Source organism: Bos indicus x Bos taurus, chromosome 17 (genome assembly GCF_003369695.1).
Source record: "Bos indicus x Bos taurus breed Angus x Brahman F1 hybrid chromosome 17, Bos_hybrid_MaternalHap_v2.0, whole genome shotgun sequence".
NCBI classification, from domain to species: domain Eukaryota; kingdom Metazoa; phylum Chordata; class Mammalia; order Artiodactyla; family Bovidae; genus Bos; species Bos indicus x Bos taurus.
The window spans coordinates 17,716,280-17,734,085 of NC_040092.1; the positions used below are offsets into that span (position 1 = coordinate 17,716,280).

Sequence of the window (17,806 nt, forward strand, 5' to 3'; positions counted from 1 at the left end):
TAGAGTAATGGAAATAAAAACAAAAATAAACAAATGGGACCTAATTAAACTCAAAAGCTTTTGCATAGCAAAGGAAACCATAAACAAAACGAAAAGATAACCCACAGGAGGAAATATCTGTGAAGTACTACCAACAAGGGATTAATTTCCAAAATTTACAAACAGCTCATACAGTTCAGTATCAGAAAAACAAACAACCCAATCAAAAAATGGGCAGAAGACCTAAGTAGATATTTCTCCAAAGAAGACATACAGATGGCCAACAGGCACATGAAAAGATGCTCAATGTCACTAATTATTGGGAAAATGCAAATCAAAACTACAAGGAGATATCACCTCACACCAGTCAGAATGGCCATCATCAAAAAGTCTACAAACAATAAATGCTGGAGAGGGTGTGGAGAAAAGGGCACCTTCCTACACTGTTGGTGGGAATGTAAATCGGTGCAGCCACTATGGAGAACAGTATGGAGATTTCTTAAGAAACTAAAAAACAGAGCTACCACATTATCCAGCAATCCCACTCCTGGGCATATATCCAGAGAAAAACATGGTTCAAATGGATATAAGCACTCCAATGTTTGTTGCAATGCTGTTTACAATAGCCAAGACATGGGAACAACCTAAATGTCCAACAGATGACTAGATAAACTGTGGCGCGTATATACAATGAAATATTACTCATCCATAAAAAGGAATGAAATGATGCCGTTCGCAGCAACATGCGTAGACCTGGAGATTATTATGCTAAGTGAAGCAAGCCAGACAGAGAAAGACATGTATCACTTATATGCAGAATCTAAAAAAATGATATAATTGAACTTATTTACAAAACAGAGACATACAGACTTAGAGAATGAGCTTATGATTACCAGAGGGGAAGGGAGCGGGGAGAGATAGACTGGGAGTTTGGGACTGAATGTACACACTGCTATATTTAAGAGAGATAACCAACAAGAACCTACTGAATAGCATGGGGAACTCTGCTCAATACTCCATAATAACCTAAGTGGGAAAACAATTTGAAAAAGAATAGACACATGTATAACTGACTTTGCTGTGCACCTAAAAATAACAACACTGTTAATCAGCTATACCCCAGTATTACATGAAAATTTAAAAAGAACATATACATACAAAAAAAAAAATCATGGTTTTTACCTGACAAGCCCTTATATTTTAATGGTGGCGAATGAATTTTAAAAACCAGCTTTTAAAAATACCATTTTGTAAAATACTCAAGGGCAGATCTGACCCCCAATCTGCAGCCCCAACTCCAGAACAAAGCAAACAGGACACCCAGACATTATTATACAATTCTGTATTGAGTGACGCGTTTATTACAGAACGTGTTCCTTTTGTTTTTGTTTTTTTTTTAATTTAAACAAGGTTCATCACTCTCTCATAGAAACGGTTTTGTGGGGTTTTGTTCTGTTTACCGTTACAGGACGTGAACCCGACAAAGTTGTTCACAGGTCTGCTAGCTTTAAGTACAACAGGATTTTCCATGTTCGAAAGACTATATGCTAAGTGCTTAATCAAATCCCGTCACATAAAAGCCAGATTTAGTCCTTTAAGAACTGCAGTCTGCATGTAAGCCTGGATTTCAGTGTTGTGTGGCTTTCAACAGTGAAAAGTGGTGTGTCTCCCATGATTGCCTTAGTTGGGACAGGGCGGTGGTGGCTAAAAGGAGATGTTTTCATTTGTTCCAGATTTGATTACTCTGAAAATTGGTCACTGTTTCCTATTGTCAAAATATAAAAATACCTTCATCTGGATAAAAATGTATACAGTGGAAAACTCTTCAATGCATAGCCTGGGTTTATGGAAAAGGAGGTTTTCCAGCAGGGTCTGCGTTGTTCTTTATGACTGGTGTGGAGACTACAGCCTGGGCTGGGTGCATGAGAGTTGAGATTTCTGAACGGCCCTCAACTGATCCCTTCTGCTCACTGGAATTTGCCGGCCTGGGTTTCAAGATATTTGCTCCATCCTTGAAATCCCTGTCAACCATCTCTCCCTCTGGTACTGGGTTGGCACCATGACGACCACCTTTTCATTGTCATTCTGGATGGAGCTGATATGGCTGCTGTGATAGCCCCATTTTACAGACGGAGAGACTGAGGCCCTAGTTATACAGCTAGGACAGGGGCACTGCTGTGTTGTTGACACAATATGGTGACCGGTCCATCCAGATTGGGAGCTCTCCCTCTAAAAACCAAGGTGATAAAGACACCGGAGGGAGGGCTTCTCTGAGTTGGGGTGCTGAGTCTTTGTTCTCAAAAAGGTCACGTGTTAGAAGACAGGAGGCTGGACTTGGAGACGGATGTGGTGGTCATGCTGCAGTGAACTCAAACCTTTGAGCTTCATTCTGCACAAACCTGGAGGTGCAGACGCTTTCCAGAAAGCACCAGGGTCAACTTGAGAAGGAAGATGATGAGAGGGGAGTTGGGGGTCTCTAGTCTGATGAACCTATTTTTTGGTGTGGGGTGCTGAGCTGGGTGCTTGTGGGATGACCAACACTGTTATTTTCTTAAAACACAAGGAGAGGAAGATGGCAGCCACAGTCTTGCTCTGGAAAGCCAGTAGGGAAACTTCCCATGCTGTGGCCACAATTCAGGTTGAGGAATGGCATCACTCTGGTTCAAGTGCCACCCTCTAAACTCTCGCCCCGGTACCAGGCTTTCCAAAGGATCTGGAAGCACGTCTTGCCTTACAGGTGGATGAGATGGAGATCCACCCGCTGTGGTCCACAGGTTCCTGACGAGAGGGAGTGTAAGCAGTTTGTTTTGTACCATGTTACAGCTCAGAGAGGATGGTTGGCCACAGCCCACGTCTCTACAACACTTACAACAGCACAGGACATCTGTGTTATCCAGGTTGCAAAACAGACCACCAGAATGAAACACACCCTCACGGCATCGAAGTTTTCCTTTAGAGTCTTTTGGACTTTCTCTTTTCAACATGGTTTCTGGAAGGGCAGTAGCAATGCAATGTGTCTCACAGACAGACGTGGAAAAAAAAAAACCCGCAGTTCAAAGGTTATCTAAATTTTGGTCAGTCTTATAGTGTTTTGTGATGGCTTTGAACAATTGTCTCCTTTTAATCTCATCTAGTGGCAAAAAAAAGACACAACTTCAGTGTATACTTCGCAACAGTTGTGACAGCATCCTGATTTTATAACTCTCTGTTAATATCAAAACAGCATTAGCTGGGAATAAATTCCAAAGGATCCTTTATTAAAATATCTAAAAGTGGTCTATAAATATTTATTTTTCTAAAAGAGTTTGGAGCTTCCAACTGAAAATGTGGCTCCACTTTGCTTCTGCGTCTGGTAGAGAGGCCAGCAGGGAGAAGATGGTGCTCCCTGGGGAAGGGGGAGCTGTAAAGAGGCAGCAGGGGCTCCGGCCCTACCTGCTCACTCATGACTTCATAGAGCTCGGATTACAACAAAAGCGGAAAACGGCGGGACCGTTACGCTGCTGTCCTTCCGGGGCCCTGTCCTGTCTGGGAGAGTTGGTGGCCACCGGGTGCGCCCCTCGCCTCCACCTTCAGAACTCCCACTCCAGGGCCTCCTCCCGATTGGCAGCCCGCTCCAGCCGGTAGATGATGCTGTTCAGGTTGGCCATCTTCTCGTGCCGCCGCTGCAAGTTGGGGTTCACCTTGGTGCTGGGGTGCAAGGCCCCAGTCGTGTCGGCGGTAGGGCTGGCACTCGGCACCTTGGCAGGGAGGGTGCTGGGTGGGGATGGGGAGATGGGGGCTGAGGAGGAAGGGACAGGCGACACGGACATCATGAGGCCCGGCGAGGAGGCGGCTGAGGGCGAGTTCAGCGACACCTCCAGGCTGCAGCGGGAGGACTCTGAGGCTGACTTAAAGCTTAGGGGGTCTGGGTGTAGCCGCTCCCCGCCCTCACTCTCCGGGAGAGGGTGCAGCGAGGGGCAGGCCGGGGTGGTCCCGCCTGGGAGGAGGAGCCCTGGGGCTGCTTTGGGGAGTCCGTCGTCACCCAGAGGGTCAGGATGCACCTCTTGGGGGGAGCCTTGGCCTTTGTCCGGCTCCTTTGAGTCCTGGCTGCCGGCTTGTTCCTCAGCCTCCTCAGTCTGTTCCTGCTTAATCCTCACTGGAGTCTTGTCCTGGGAAGTCAGGTGGGTGACGCTCTCCTCGGGAGCCTCCTGAAGCTTTAGTTCCTTCACCGTAGGCTTCTGGTCCTCGGCCTCCGAGTCGGGGCTCTGTGGGGTGGGGTCTGGGTGGGAATGGCCTGGCGGTAGGATGCCAGGACCCCCACTGGGGTCGAGGTCTGGTTCCTCTTGGGTCCCCTCCACCAACATCTCCCGGCGCATCCGGGACCTGGGGCAGAGACGGTGGTGAGCAAGGTGCTGGAGTGGACAGCTAACCCAGGAGTCAAACCCAGTGAGTGGCCCTGTAACCTCACCCACTTCCCGGGGGGGGGGGGGGGGGGCGGGGCTCACTATGCATAAGCTTCTTCACATGCAGCATCCTAGTAAGCCCTCTCAACAACTCCAGATGGTGGGCTATCATCATCCCCACTCCAGAGGAGGAAACAGGCTCAGAGATGCTGGGTGATATGCCCCAGTTTCACAGCTGGTAAGTGGCAGAACCAGGACTTGAACTCAGGACTGTTGGATTCCAGAGCTCACAATCCAGCCCTGTGCGGTCTAGTGCAGCAGCCACTGGTTACACGTGGCTCTCTCATTGTTAACAGTTGTTATACTGACTGCATGTGGAAATGGTTGCATTTGTAAAAGTGTTAGTGGCTCAGTCGTGCCCGACTCTTTGCGACCCCATGGACTGCAGCCCACCAGCCTCCTGTGTCCATGAGATTTTCCAGGCAAGGATGCTGGAGTGGGTTGCCATTTCCTTCTCCAGGGGATCTTCCCAACCCAGCGATTGAACCTGGGTCTCCTGTACTGCAGGCATATTCTTTACCGACTGAGCTACAAGGGAAGCCCTGCATTTGTATATACTGGGCTAAATAAAATATGCGTGTGTGCTTAGTCATGTCTGACTCTTTGCAACCCTAGGGACTATAGCCCACTAGGCTCCTCTGTCTGTGGGATTCTCTAGGCAAGAATACTGGAGTGGGTACTATTACATTAATTTCATCTGTCTCTTTTTGTTTAGTTTTATTTTTAAATTTTTCTTCAACGTGGCTACTAGAAAATTGTATATTATATATGTGGCTTTCGTTGTATTTCTATTGGACAGTGGTGCTCTAGAGCATTTCTCAAAGTCAAAAGCAGAGAACAACTTGTCTAGGTCACCAAGGCACACAGAGGCAGAGCTGGGCCCAGACCCTGGGTACACTGAATTCCAGTCCAGAACCCATCCTCTCTTCACTTCAGTGGCCTCCCTTTTGTCAGAGGGAAACGTGGTCTCATTTATTATGTTTTAGGGCAGGAAAGGCTAGGATGGGTTTAACTTCATTAATTATTTCCCTAATAGCACGAGGTCCAGAGAGGTCAAGTCAGTTGTCCAAGATCATAGAGTGATAGGACTTTTTAAGTATCTTCAATGCTGTATCCTTCTTTAATTGATGACATCATATATTATTATTTATAATAATAAAGTACATGTTACTGATATAAAATAAACTTATAAATTTCATTGATAAAGATCATAATGATTAGTGCTTATCACATACCAGATGCTGGACCAAGCACTTTGTGCAGATTATTTTTCATAATGACCTTATGAGGGGGAGACTAGTCTCATGCCCACCAACAAAGATGACAAGGCTCAGAGAGGCACAGGGACTGCCGTGGTCACAGAGCTGGCAAGCAGTGCAGTTGGGCTCAGAACCCAGCTGTCTGCCTACACTCTCCTGCCTCCCTGCCCAGGTCGGGGATGGGGCTCCATCCCAGGATCCTGAGCCCGGAGGGACTATCAGCGGTGATCGGGTTCACTTTCGTCTCTCAGTTCCTAATCCTTCCACAAAGGTGGCCTTGCCCACCTCTCAGGAGACCCTGTCTTCTCCTTTAGTACCCTCTAGAGGGAAGAGTTGGTGGGACCAGGGGAGTGCTGGGTGTTTTTTGGGATGGCTCACTTGCCTGAAGCTTTATCATTAGAACTTCCAAACTGTGGGTAAAATATAAATATCTGGCTAATAGTCATTTATACCATAGTAAAAATTAGTCTTTTTCATCAATTCTTGACTCCCTAATCTATAGCAAGTCCTTCCAAGTAAGTTTTTCTCAAAACATCCTATTGTTCACTTTTCCCAGAGCTCACTGCAGTGTGTAATGATACATTACTATAAGAACTCATTTAATAGTGACCATTCCTGCTGGTCTGTGAGAGATGCTAAGGACTTTACCTCATTCTCTTTGGTACCTGGGACAGAGAAGATGTTCAATAAACATTTACTAAATGAAGCAATGTATTCTTCTATAATTATAGCTCTTTGAGAGTGTTTTTTTTGGGGGAGTGGAATTCTCTCTACTCCCTCAAAGCCCAGCTGAAATGCCACCTCTCTATCTAAATTTCCCCTAGGTAGAATTCCCTTTTCCCTTAGTTCCTTATTCCTTCTTGTTTTCACAGCATTTATTAGGTTGTCATGAAATTATCTGGTTTGTGATCTTAAACTCTCTAAGAGCAGGGATGATGGCTCTGAACCCCCGTATCTCCCAATCCTGGCTCCCTGTGCATACATGGCAAATATTAACTGAAATAAATATGCTGGATTATAATGGAGGGATACATTCCTGTGGGAAACAAGAGGGGAGAGAATGTCTGGAAGCGAAGGAAGGTGTGAGGCTTTAAGGACCTATATCATCTGCCGTTTGGCAGGTTCTGGGTCTGAGCAAGCTATAAGCAGTATTTTACAATGTGTTCATGCCTGTAGTTTTTCATTTGATCCTCAATTCAGCATTGTGGAGTAAATTTTAAGTTCCTTATCTGTAAAATAGGGATGAGACTCAGAAAGGTACAGTGATTTGCCCAACAACACACAGCCAAGGTGGGATTTGAACTCAGGTCTGTGTGATGCCCATGCCTGGGCTCTGGAGAGAGATTTCAGGTGTTCCATCCTTCTAGGTTCCTCCCTCCTCTTCTCTCAGGGATCAAGAGACTCTCTTTTCTGGCACCACAGGGGCATCAGAGACATTTCTTGCTCAGGAGGCTTGGTGGGGAGTGCCTCAAGAGGGATGGCCCTTGAAATCGCGTCAAGCCTTCTCTTCAGTGTTCTCAGGAAGCCCTTCTGCGGTCTCCTTGGGAACCATACACCCAGTCAGTGCCCCGAGGCAGCCAGCCCCCTGCAGGTCAGCTGCTCCGAGGATGAGGGACTGGTGAGTGGGAGGAGGCACCACTTTCCTTAGGGATCACCCACTCCCTGAGGTGGGTAGAGCCTGAGGGGCTGCCACAAGGGTTTCCTTCACCCTCAGGAGTGGGAAAGGCAGGAGCCCCAGACCAGGGCACTGACACAAAACTCAGTGGGTAGTTAGGGTGCCTCAGGCCTGTGTCCCAAACACAATCCCCTGTCCCTTTGTAGAGGCAGACGCGGAGCAAGCTGGTGAAGTCACAACAAAGGCAGCGACAACAGTGTCGTCAGCACCCACCACCTCCTATGTGCCGGGTTATTTTCCGTAAGTATGTTAGCCGCATCAAATCCTCAACGCAACTCTATGAAATAGATCCCATTATAATTCTCATTTTACAGGTTAGAAGACCGAGGCTCTGGGAGGTGAAGTCACTTGCCCAGGCCGCACAAGATGAAAACTGTCGAGCTGGAATTTACATCCGGGTTTGCCTACGTTATAAAGCTCAACACCTAGAAATATGGCCACCTCGTTTCCCAGAGGCCATGATGGGCTCCCTCCAGGCCCCGGGATGAGGAAGCAGAGGGTGCCGGCTGAGACCCCTGCCCACCCTCCCAGGGGCCACCAGGCACCCTACCCCCCATCCCTACCTGTAGTTGTGGAACCAGTTGATGACGGTGTTGGTCTTGAGGTTGAGCTGGAAGGAGAGGAGCTCAATGGTCTGCTGGGAGGGGTAGGGCTCCAGCTGGTAGGCCTTCCTCAGCGCCTCCTTCTCTTCGGGGGCCAGCACCACTCGGGGCTTCTTGATCTGCAGGAGGCTCAGGTCTTGGGGCTGCAGGCAGGGGCTGGGGCACTCGGAGCGGGTAGCTGGAGACTCACTGTCTGAGCCAGTGCTGATGAGGCCGTACCTGCGTTTCAGGTAGGCTGGGGCGGGGGGAGGGAGGGAGGAAGGGCTGAGAGGGGCCAACTAGAGGCTCCCCTGAACCGAGGAGGGATCTCAAGCTGAACTGAGCACCAGCCAGCTGTCCTCAGAGCCCCTGTGCCCCAAACATGGGGACCCCGGCCCGGCCTCAGCCTTTTCTCCTTCCATGCCCTCCTCGTGAGACGGGAGCCGCTCGCCTGCCCACACCTGGTCATTAACACGCTAACTGTTAACATGTGTGGAGCGCTGCCCTCACAGACAGAAAGTACTCCAAAAAGGGGGTTCTGCAGCATTCTCGATTGTCAGAAGTGTCCCTGAATTTCACCAGTGTTTTGGAGGGCAGGGGGAAGTAATTTTAGTTTTTTCTTTCCTGTTTTCACAGCTTTCTCTGGAGCCGTCTGTGGAGTCTGTGGGTTCAGTGCGGTGGTACAGATGCAGAAAGTGGTGCAGAGTCTTTCGCCCTTGGCCCCTGCCAGGCTCCAGGACGTTAATTTTAAATGAACGTAGTAACTGCATGATGCATCTCAGCCTCAAATCATCAAAATGTGTGTGCATTGGGCGGGGGGAAGCCCACCTCAGAATGGAGGAAGTAAGGTATTGGGTCCCATTTAATCCTCACACCAATGCCCTGAGGTAGATGCTATGACTCTTACTTTCAGATGAAGTGGAATGAGGCACAGAGAAGGGAAGTAACTTGCCCAAGATCACACAGCCAGCAAGCGGCAGGACAAGTTCCAACGTACAGCTGTCTGATGCCAACAGCCAGACTCGGCCCTGCCCCACGTGCCGCTTATAGCCTGGCTTGACCCTGGGCCCTCGTCATGACTTAGTGCCCCAGCTGACAACTTTCCAACTCCTCAAGTCTCCTCTCCCAACTGGATTTTGAGCTTTCTTAGACCCAGGAATCCCTTACACACAAAGCATGAGACTGGCTGGGCCACAAAGCAGGTGCTCAGTGCCAGTTCAATTTTTCAGGGAGATAAAATCCTATCAGACAATGTAAGAACCTGCGATTTCTTGTCCGGTCTTGTTAGGGGGGCAGTTATCATTTGCTGGGTCAATTCTGTGCTTTGTTGCGTAGAATCCAGATGATGGGCAAAGGGGGTAATATAATAGGACTCTGATGCAGAGGATGGAGAGATCAGAGAGAGAGGGGGCTTGAGGAATATGCAGGAGACTCTGGAGTGGCTATGGGTTTGTGGAAGGATGCTGAGAGAGACGGTGTATTGGAATTTTCAGGGGAAAAGTATTAAACATTTTAATGGCTCACGTTCCGTGGAATGGCTATTTCTTGCAGCCTACACTAGGCTAAGACTGGACCACTGGGACCCTGGGTTTATTTGGGTTAGAACCAGATACGGTTCCAATGGGAAAACCTGAGGCCAGACCCAGAGTTCCCAGGGCTTACCTTTCTTCTCCAGCTTCTTCATGTCTCTCAGCTTCTCCACGTTGTGGGGGTCGTTGAGCCACAGCTGCATGCGCACAAAGGGCTCCCGGCCCTTCAGGCTCAGCTTGTGCCAGGGCTTGGGTCGGGAGAGAAGGTCAGACACGGAGCCCTGGGTCAGCCCTAGGATGCTCTCCCCGAAGAGCCGCTGCCCTGGGGACAGGGGAGGAGGGGGACGACCTGTTACCCCAGGCTGGGCACAGGTGCTCCCGGGAGAGACAAGGGACAGGCAGAAACCAGGGAATGTCTCCACTAACTCAGCAGGGAGGACCAGACACATTGGGGGACCCATGCCTGTGTGCATCTGGGGAACTTTCTGCAGAACAGGAGATGGGGGCAGGCAGATAGCTGCCAAACAAAAATGCTGTCATGATTCAGATGTTATTCACTCCTAGGGGATCCCTGACATTGTCTGCAAACTTCATGTGCACAAATAAGTATCACCTTGTCAGACAGTAATTTGACAGATTCTATCAAAATTTCAATATGCAAGCCCTCTGATCCAGCAATTCCACTGCCTGGGATTTCTCCTCCAGTTGTACTTGCCCAAGGGCACAAAGACGCATGTGGATGTGGTTTCAGAGGCAGCAGGAAATTGGGAACAAGCAAAATGCTCATCAGCTGCATAAAAAATGTGGGGCATCCATGGCCTGAAAACTTTTGCAACAGTGACAAAGACTGCAGGTGGGCTATTCATTCTAAGGCAGAAGAGGGTCCGCAGAAGAGTGTAAGTTTTTCAAAAGCAAGTGGAAGGACAGCCTGTGTGTAATTTCATCTATCTAGAAACAAGAAGAGAAGAAACTAGGTGAACATACAATTTTGTATGTGTTCAGAAAATATCAAAGATACAGAAAAACTGTGGCGTATGACTGGGAGGTTAGGGGAGATTTTACTTGTTTACACTTTAACTTTTTTTTTTCTGTACTGTTTGGCATTTTCAAATAGTGATACCTTATTTTTATTATAAAAATTGTAGTGAAAAGTTGAGGTTTGTGTGCATGACTTGACTCCCATCTGAGACGTGGAGGAGTTTGTAATTCAAAAAATTAAAGAATCCAGATTTCTCCCTTGGGCCCCCAGCATTGGATGAGGACTGAGTTATCTGAGAATAACTCGGAATAACTGCGAATCTTCCTGGGATTCTCTAAGTCCTCCTGGAAGGAAGTTTTGAAAGTTGTGGGCTAAGTACTTTAGGAGGACAGCATACTGACCTCCCTGCTGTCCACTCTAGAGACCCAGTTCAGAGTCAGATGCCTCCCAGGGAGCCCTGGGTGGCCCAGGGCTGAGCAGCACCTGCAGAAGGGACCCCAGTGCCTGGGATCTCACCATGGCTCTTTCCTTAAGGCAAGGGGGAGCCAAGCAGGGCAAGAGGCAGCACCCCTGACTCCCGGTACCCTGTACCTAGGTTGTTGTCTGTGAGGACCTCTTTGACCCTCTTGGTGATGGAGTACGTGTCCAGCTCGGGGGACATGGCCACAATCTCCTGGATGCCCCCTGTGGTCTGGCTGCCCGAGTAAATCTTCCCACTCAGTGATGAGCTGGAGCGTCCCTCTGGCTGCTGGTTCTCCTTGCTGCTCTCCAGTGTCAGACTCAGGGGCTCCTGGGAGCTCTTCTCCAGTGGCTCCGTGGGACTAGGGGGTGGGGATGGCGAGGACCTTGGTTCAGTGGGACTGACTGTGGGCCGCAGAGAGACAGAGAAGGCAGTTACTGCAATCTGGCATAGACATGCATGGTTTGGGCAGGCTTGTTTGTTACAGCCAAGAGTTAGCAACAATCCACTTTGCAACTACCACAGTAAAATCTCAGGTAGGGACCATCCTGGCTGTGAAAACCAGTAGATGAAAGTTGGAGGAGGAAAAAGATATCCACCTAGTCCCAAAGTATCTCCCCACAGGATACTTACTAAGTACAAAGGGAAAAACAGTAACTTTACAAGTACAGTTGTCTGCCAACACCACCTCAATCTAGTGATTGAAGTTAGCACCTCCAATCACAGGACAAATCAACAGCTGGTGACTCCTGATATGATGGACTGAGAAGGACAGAGCAACATTTCTGGGACATTTCTGCCCAAAGTGCACAGCTTGACTCTAACCACAAGGGAACATCAGACAAAGTTGAACTGAGCATCAGTCTATAACATAACTGGCTTCCAGTTTTCACAAACGTCAAAACTAAAAAACTTTAGAGAGAGGCAGAAGAACTGTCCAAATTGAAAGAGACTAAAGAGACATGATGACTAAGTACAAGTGATCCTGAATTTGACCTGGACAGGGAAAGATAAAATTATATAAAGGTGATTATTGGGACAACTGAAGAAACTTGGAATATAGATGGTGGGTTACACAGTAGTATTGTATTATTGTAAAATTTCTCATTCTTGCTAAATACTTTGAAATATTTAGGGGTAAAGGGGCATGATATCTTCAATTAATCTCTTAAATGGTTGAGAGAAAGAGCACAAATATGGCAAAATTAACAACTGGTGAATCAGTATGTAGGATATAGGAAGTTGGTTCTATTGCTTCAACGCTTTGGTAAGTTAGAAATTACATCAAAATTAAAAGTTAAGAGAAAAAAAAAAAAAGGACTTGGCAATGACTGACAAGTCCAACTGCCAGAGTTAGCTAAGTAAAATACAGTGAGTCCCCACAGCAATCAATAATATAATGTAATAAAAAGATGCATATAAGATGAGTAAGTTCTGGGATTCGATACACAGCACGGTGACTGAGGTTAACAATCCTATTTTATATATATACTTGACAGTTGCTGTGAGAGTACAGCTTTAATAGTCTCACTATAACAAAATGGTAATTACCTTAAAAAATAAAACTACAGTTTTCATAAGACATTTTGTGTACATATATGTTAGAAAACGGAGAAGGCAATGGTACCCCACTCCAGTACTCTTGCCTGGAAAATCCCATGGATGGAGGAGCCTGGTAGGCTGCAGTCCATGGGGTTGCTAAGAGTCAGACACGACTGAGCAACTTCACTTTCATGCATTGGAGAAGGAAATGGCAACCCACTCCAGCGTTCTTGCCTGGCGAATTCCAGGGACGGGGGAGCCTGGTGGGCTGCCATCTATGGGATCGCACAGAGTCAGACATAACAAGCGCCTTAGCAGCAGCAGCAGCATGTTAGAAAACCACTTTTTAGAAGATATCTTGGATAGGGTGACTTTATTGAACCTCAGTTCCTGAATCTGTTAAATGGGGCCATAATACAAGCAGTGCTATACTTGCAACTTCCCTGCTCAGGGCCATAAAGAGGACTCCATGAGATAATGGGGGTCACCTCCTGAGGAATCAAGAGTCACCCACTCACTGGACTTTCCAGCGTGAGCTGAGCCACGGGACAGTCCGGGGAGGGCAGGGGACATGCCTGGGGAGGTGTCCCTAATGGGGAGGGGCGTGTTCAGAAATTCCTGTGCTGGTCCACAGGGCACCTTCCAGTGAAGTGGAAAAAGGTACTTCTTCCTCAATGTATTTAACTGGTGCCTGATGGAAATTTGTTAATATAAACCCAAAGGCTCTGTGCGAAGAAGGATTCTGAGGCTGCAAGCTGGATTGCTGGGAAAGAGATCAATCAGCAGACTTCTGACATGAGATGGTTAGGTGGGCACCGCCCCCACCCCTACTCCCGCTCAGTCTAGGCACTCTGGCGCCACCTAGAGGTCAGTCTGGCTGAGGGAAGGATGAAAGGGGAGCAGGGGCCCTTTTCAGGGCAGCAGCGGGGAGGGGCAGGGGAAGGGAGACCTGGGCAGTGAAGCCACTGCACAGACTGGAAGAGTGAGGGCTCTCGGTGGTTCGGGGCCCCATCTGTACTCACCCTGGGAGGCGCTGGGCTGCTGGCCCACGGCCTGGCCAAGCTGGTCCGAGAGCCACAGCTGCATGCGGATAAAGGGCTCCCGTCCCTTCTGCGTCAGCTTGCTCCACGGCTTCGGCCGGGACAGCATGTCACTCACGCTGCCCTGTGACAGGCCTAGCACCTGGGGATGGGCAGGGCGGGAAGGCTGGGTCAGCAGGTCCTGGCCATCCCCTCCACTTCTCTTCCCCAGACCTTTAGGGCCCATTGCTCACTCCTGTTCCAAGAGGAGAGGGCTGCCTTCAAGTGATCTTCACTCTCCATATGCCTGCTGTGTGCCTGTGCTGTGCCCTCCACCTGCAGTGCCCTTCCAGATTTCCTTACAGTCCACGGAATTCTCCAGGCCATAATACTGGAGTGCGTAGCCTTTCCGTTCTCCAGGGGGTCTTCCCAACCCAGGGATTGAACCCAGGTCTCCCGCATTGCAGGCAGATTTTTTACCAGCTGAGCCACAAGGGAAGCCCATCTAAAAATCGTCCTTGGACTCTTAAGACCCCTTAAGTGCCTCCTCCTCCAGGAAGCCTTCCTATGTTGTGTTTCCCATTCCTCCGAGCTGAGCTGAGCCTAACACTTAAGTGGAATGGACCATGGGAGGGATGGAGGTTACTGGAGAAGGGGGTTAGGCGGCTATTAACTAACCAGATGGAAGCTTTTCACAGCTTTAAAAACCACAGAACTGAACACCAGCCTTGTCCGTGGCTCGCCTTTCCCCACTGCCCAGGGACAGGAAAAAGGGCTTTTGGGGTCACTCAGATCTGGGTCTGAATCCTGCTTCTGCTCAGTTCTTGCTCACTTACACACATTCACACACACCCTTCTTTCCAGGCCATGGACACAGCAAAGATGTCCTTGCTCCCCAGGCTCCCTGAACCTCTGGGGCGAACCCCACCACTTTCACCTTCTCCCCGAAGATCCTCTGGCAGATTCCATTCTTGGCCAGCTTCTCCTTGACCTGGCGCGTCAGCTCCAGGGTGTCCACCTCGCGGTACATGTAGAGCTCGTATTGCTCGGGGGTCAGGGGCGGCACGGTGGGCTTCAGCGTGCGGGGCACATAGGCTGGGTAGTAGGCCAGCCGCCCGCCGCCGCCCCCCTCAGGGCCGCCCCCCTCGGCCTTGAGCTCGCCCACCCTGGGGGGCTCGTCCTCGCTCCCGGCCGCTTCGTCCTCGGGGACTGCGGGGGCCTCGTCCCCACGGGGCCAGGCCCGCCCATTGGGCTGGCCGGAGTAGCTGGAGGAGGAGGAGAGTGAGGGCGAGACAGAGGCGTAGGGGCGGCTGAGCAGGCCGCGGTCCGAGGCCCAGTGGTGGTCGAAATAGCCGGCGTCGCCGATCTCCGACTTGACCTTCCGGATGATGCTCTGCACGAAGGCGGCTGGGGACAGGACCGTGAGGGAGGTCTGCGTGCCGCTGCTGCTCGTCCCCCCGCTGCCGACACCGCTGTCCTCCTGCTTGACGAGCGTCGGGGCCCCGTTCTGGCTCATGGCGGCCAGTGAGGGCCGCTCTGGGGGCGAGGGAGGCACCGAGCGGCCCCGGGCGCCGGCCTCCATCTCCAGCAGGGCCTGCTGCTGCGCTTGCATCTCGCGGCGTGCTTGCTCCAGAATGTTCTTGATGGCGTCTTCCGAGGTGGTGCTGGCGGGGGCTGTGCCGTTGGTGATGCTCAGTGGGGCTGCTGAGTTCTTGGGCTCGCCTGTGGAAAAGGGGACAGGGAGGCTGGAGGCCCGTGGACAGGGCATGGCTTGAAGGACAAAGATGTTCACAGCACAGAATTTTTACCAGCGACATGTTGGGGGCAACCTCTGTGTCTGGGGATAAAAACCAGGTGGACACAGATTTTAGCTTATGTGGAAAAAGCGCTCATGGGGATACTGTAAGGTTAGAAGTAGACAGTTGTTTTTACACATGCTGTGATCCACCTATGCAAATAAAAGCAAGTCCCAGAAGGGGACACACAGTATAACCTGCTTTCTATTGAGCGGCAGAGCAACCCAAATAAGCAATACATTACTTGGTAGAAATTCTACAAGTGGTCAACACAAAAGAACAGCAGGACCGGGCTTCCCTCTGCTCTCTTAGTGGCCTTTCCTACACTGGGGTCTCTCCCCACCCCTGAACCAACCTAGATCAACACAGCCCTTCCTTTACTATCTCACTGTGCAGTCTGCACCCCGGTGGATCCTCATAGCGCCGTTAAAAATAATTTCTATTGCTTTGCCAATTAAAAAGCAATAGAGCAATGGAATACTATTCAGTCATAAAAGGAATGAAGCACTGATACCATATGGAGGAAACTTGAAAACATTACGCGAAGTGAAAGAAGCCAGGCACAAGAGGCCACCTTTTGGACAGTTTCCACTCATACGAAACATCCAGAACAAGGAGAGCCACAGACACAGAAAACAGACTGGGGCCTCCCTGGGGCTCAGGGGAGGTGAGGCATGGGGAGCGACTGCTAACGGGTACAGTGTTTCCTTTTGGGGGTGATGAAGATGTCTGGGAACTATAAAGAGACAGTGGCTGCAAAACATTGTGAAGGAACTAAAGGCCACTGAATTCTTCACTCTAAAATGGTTAAATTCATGTTATGTGAATTTTACCTCAAAAAAAAGCAGACATCCCTGGTGGAAGTGGGTAAGAATCTGCCTGCCAATGCGGGGGGCACGGGTTTGAACCCTGGTCTGGGAAGACTCCACGTGCCGTGGGGCATCAAAGCCTGGGTGCTACAACTGCTGAGCCCAGCACCCTCAAGCCTGTGCTCCGCAACAAGAGAAGCCGCCACAACGAAGAGCAGCCCCTGCTCACCACAACTAGAGAAAGCCCACGCAAAGCAACAGAGAGTGAGCATGGCCAAAAAAATCCCCCTCTGCTAAAAAAAAAAGCTAACAATGCACAAAAACTTAAGATGAAAATGAGAATCCCCTCTGAGCTTTCCCCCAGTGGTAATCACGTGAAATTTTCCCAAGCTTTCCCTTCCAATCTGTTCAGTGTGGCCTGGCTTGCTCCCACTTAGTATCAACATGAGTGTTTCTTCCTACGAGCTGAAGTTCTTCCATCTTTAATGGCTGCATATGCCACTGAAGAAATACTCTTGGCTTTAGTTACCCAGCCCCCCACTGCTGGACACTTAGGTTTCTACTTTGTCACTGTTGGAAACAACAATAAAGAGATAGCTTCTATATACATTTTTGTTCCCATTCTGAATATTTCCTTTGATCCCCAAAAGCAGAGCTCCCAGGTCAGTGTCAGTCACGTTCACTTCCTTCCCAGAGGGATGCTAACTGGTCTCTGCTTAGTCTTCACTTCCGTGAGGGACATCGGGGGGTAACCCGGCACTCTTCCTCTTGCTGAACTTTTCACAGACCCTAAATGGAAACCTCCTGCCTGGGCCACTCGAGCAAAGGTTTCCCTCTGTGATGTCTTTTTAATTTCTTTGCTACCTTGATGCAGACCTCCCAGTGGGAGAGCACTGTGCAGGGAGTCAGGAGGCCCTGTTCTTCTCTGGTCTCTGTGAGTATGTCCCCCTCTCTTTGGCCTCAGCTGTCCTTTTTAGTGGGAAAGTTACATGAGACTGTTTCTCATGGTTCTTTTCACCCCAATACTGTGTCTCATCTACGTGTGTAACCTCTGTCCAGCACACAGTAGGCATTTAATGTTTACTGAATGACTGCCTCTCTTTTGCTACCAGAATTGACCAAGGAGACATAGCTAAGTGTGTACACAGTCGGGGCTCAGCAGATTATCTGGGTGGGGCAGTGCAGCATCCCAGCAGGGTTAACCTCTCTCTGTTCTTTCCAGGGACCAGGAAAAGAGGGGTCTGTGGGAAATTCGTAGCTTCCAGCAGCAGACTTGGGAATAGGGACACTTGCCCCAAGTCACCACCAGGGGGGAGCAGATACTGTAAAATGGAGTGGGAGTGCTGAAGCCAGTGTCCAGTTGAGTCAGCTGTGGTCTGCACTGGCTGTACTACATTATGCTGGGTGCAGGGATGTGATAGCTCCCTGGCTGCAAGAATCCCCCACTTGGAGGGACAGCCACATCAGCAGAGTCATTTGTAACATGAATAAATGCAACAATGGAGACATAGTGATAATGTAATGTGGACGGCTAACTTTCCAGGGACATCTTCTACATACTGGACCCCAGCTGAGTGCGTGCCATGCCTGATGTCATTTGATCCTCACACAACCTTGAGAAGGGAATACAAATACTGCACCTATTTTAAAGATGAGAAAATGAAGGCACAGAGAGGCTAAGTAATTTGCCAGAGGTCACACTGTTTAATAAATAGAAGAGGCAAAATTGGCAGCCA

The 17,806-nt window shown here is 49.5% G+C and overlaps 1 protein-coding gene across 3 annotated transcripts in view; it reads right to left on the minus strand.

Annotated features, from left to right (window-relative positions):
• Window positions 1-1,304: 1,304 nt before the first annotated feature.
• CUX2 (cut like homeobox 2) overlaps window positions 1,305-17,806 on the minus strand; it is a 277,595-nt gene continuing 261,093 nt past the window's right edge. For all 3 annotated transcript variants that reach the window (XM_027566784.1, XM_027566782.1, XM_027566785.1), the window contains exons 17-22: window positions 14,403-15,187; window positions 13,469-13,628; window positions 11,036-11,308; window positions 9,599-9,787; window positions 7,919-8,192; window positions 1,305-4,341 (exon numbers count right to left, since the gene is read on the minus strand). In XM_027566784.1, the coding sequence (XP_027422585.1) occupies window positions 3,549-4,341; window positions 7,919-8,192; window positions 9,599-9,787; window positions 11,036-11,308; window positions 13,469-13,628; window positions 14,403-15,187 (2,474 nt within the window). In that variant the 3' untranslated portion in view covers window positions 1,305-3,548. The remainder of the gene's footprint in view (window positions 4,342-7,918; window positions 8,193-9,598; window positions 9,788-11,035; window positions 11,309-13,468; window positions 13,629-14,402; window positions 15,188-17,806) is intronic.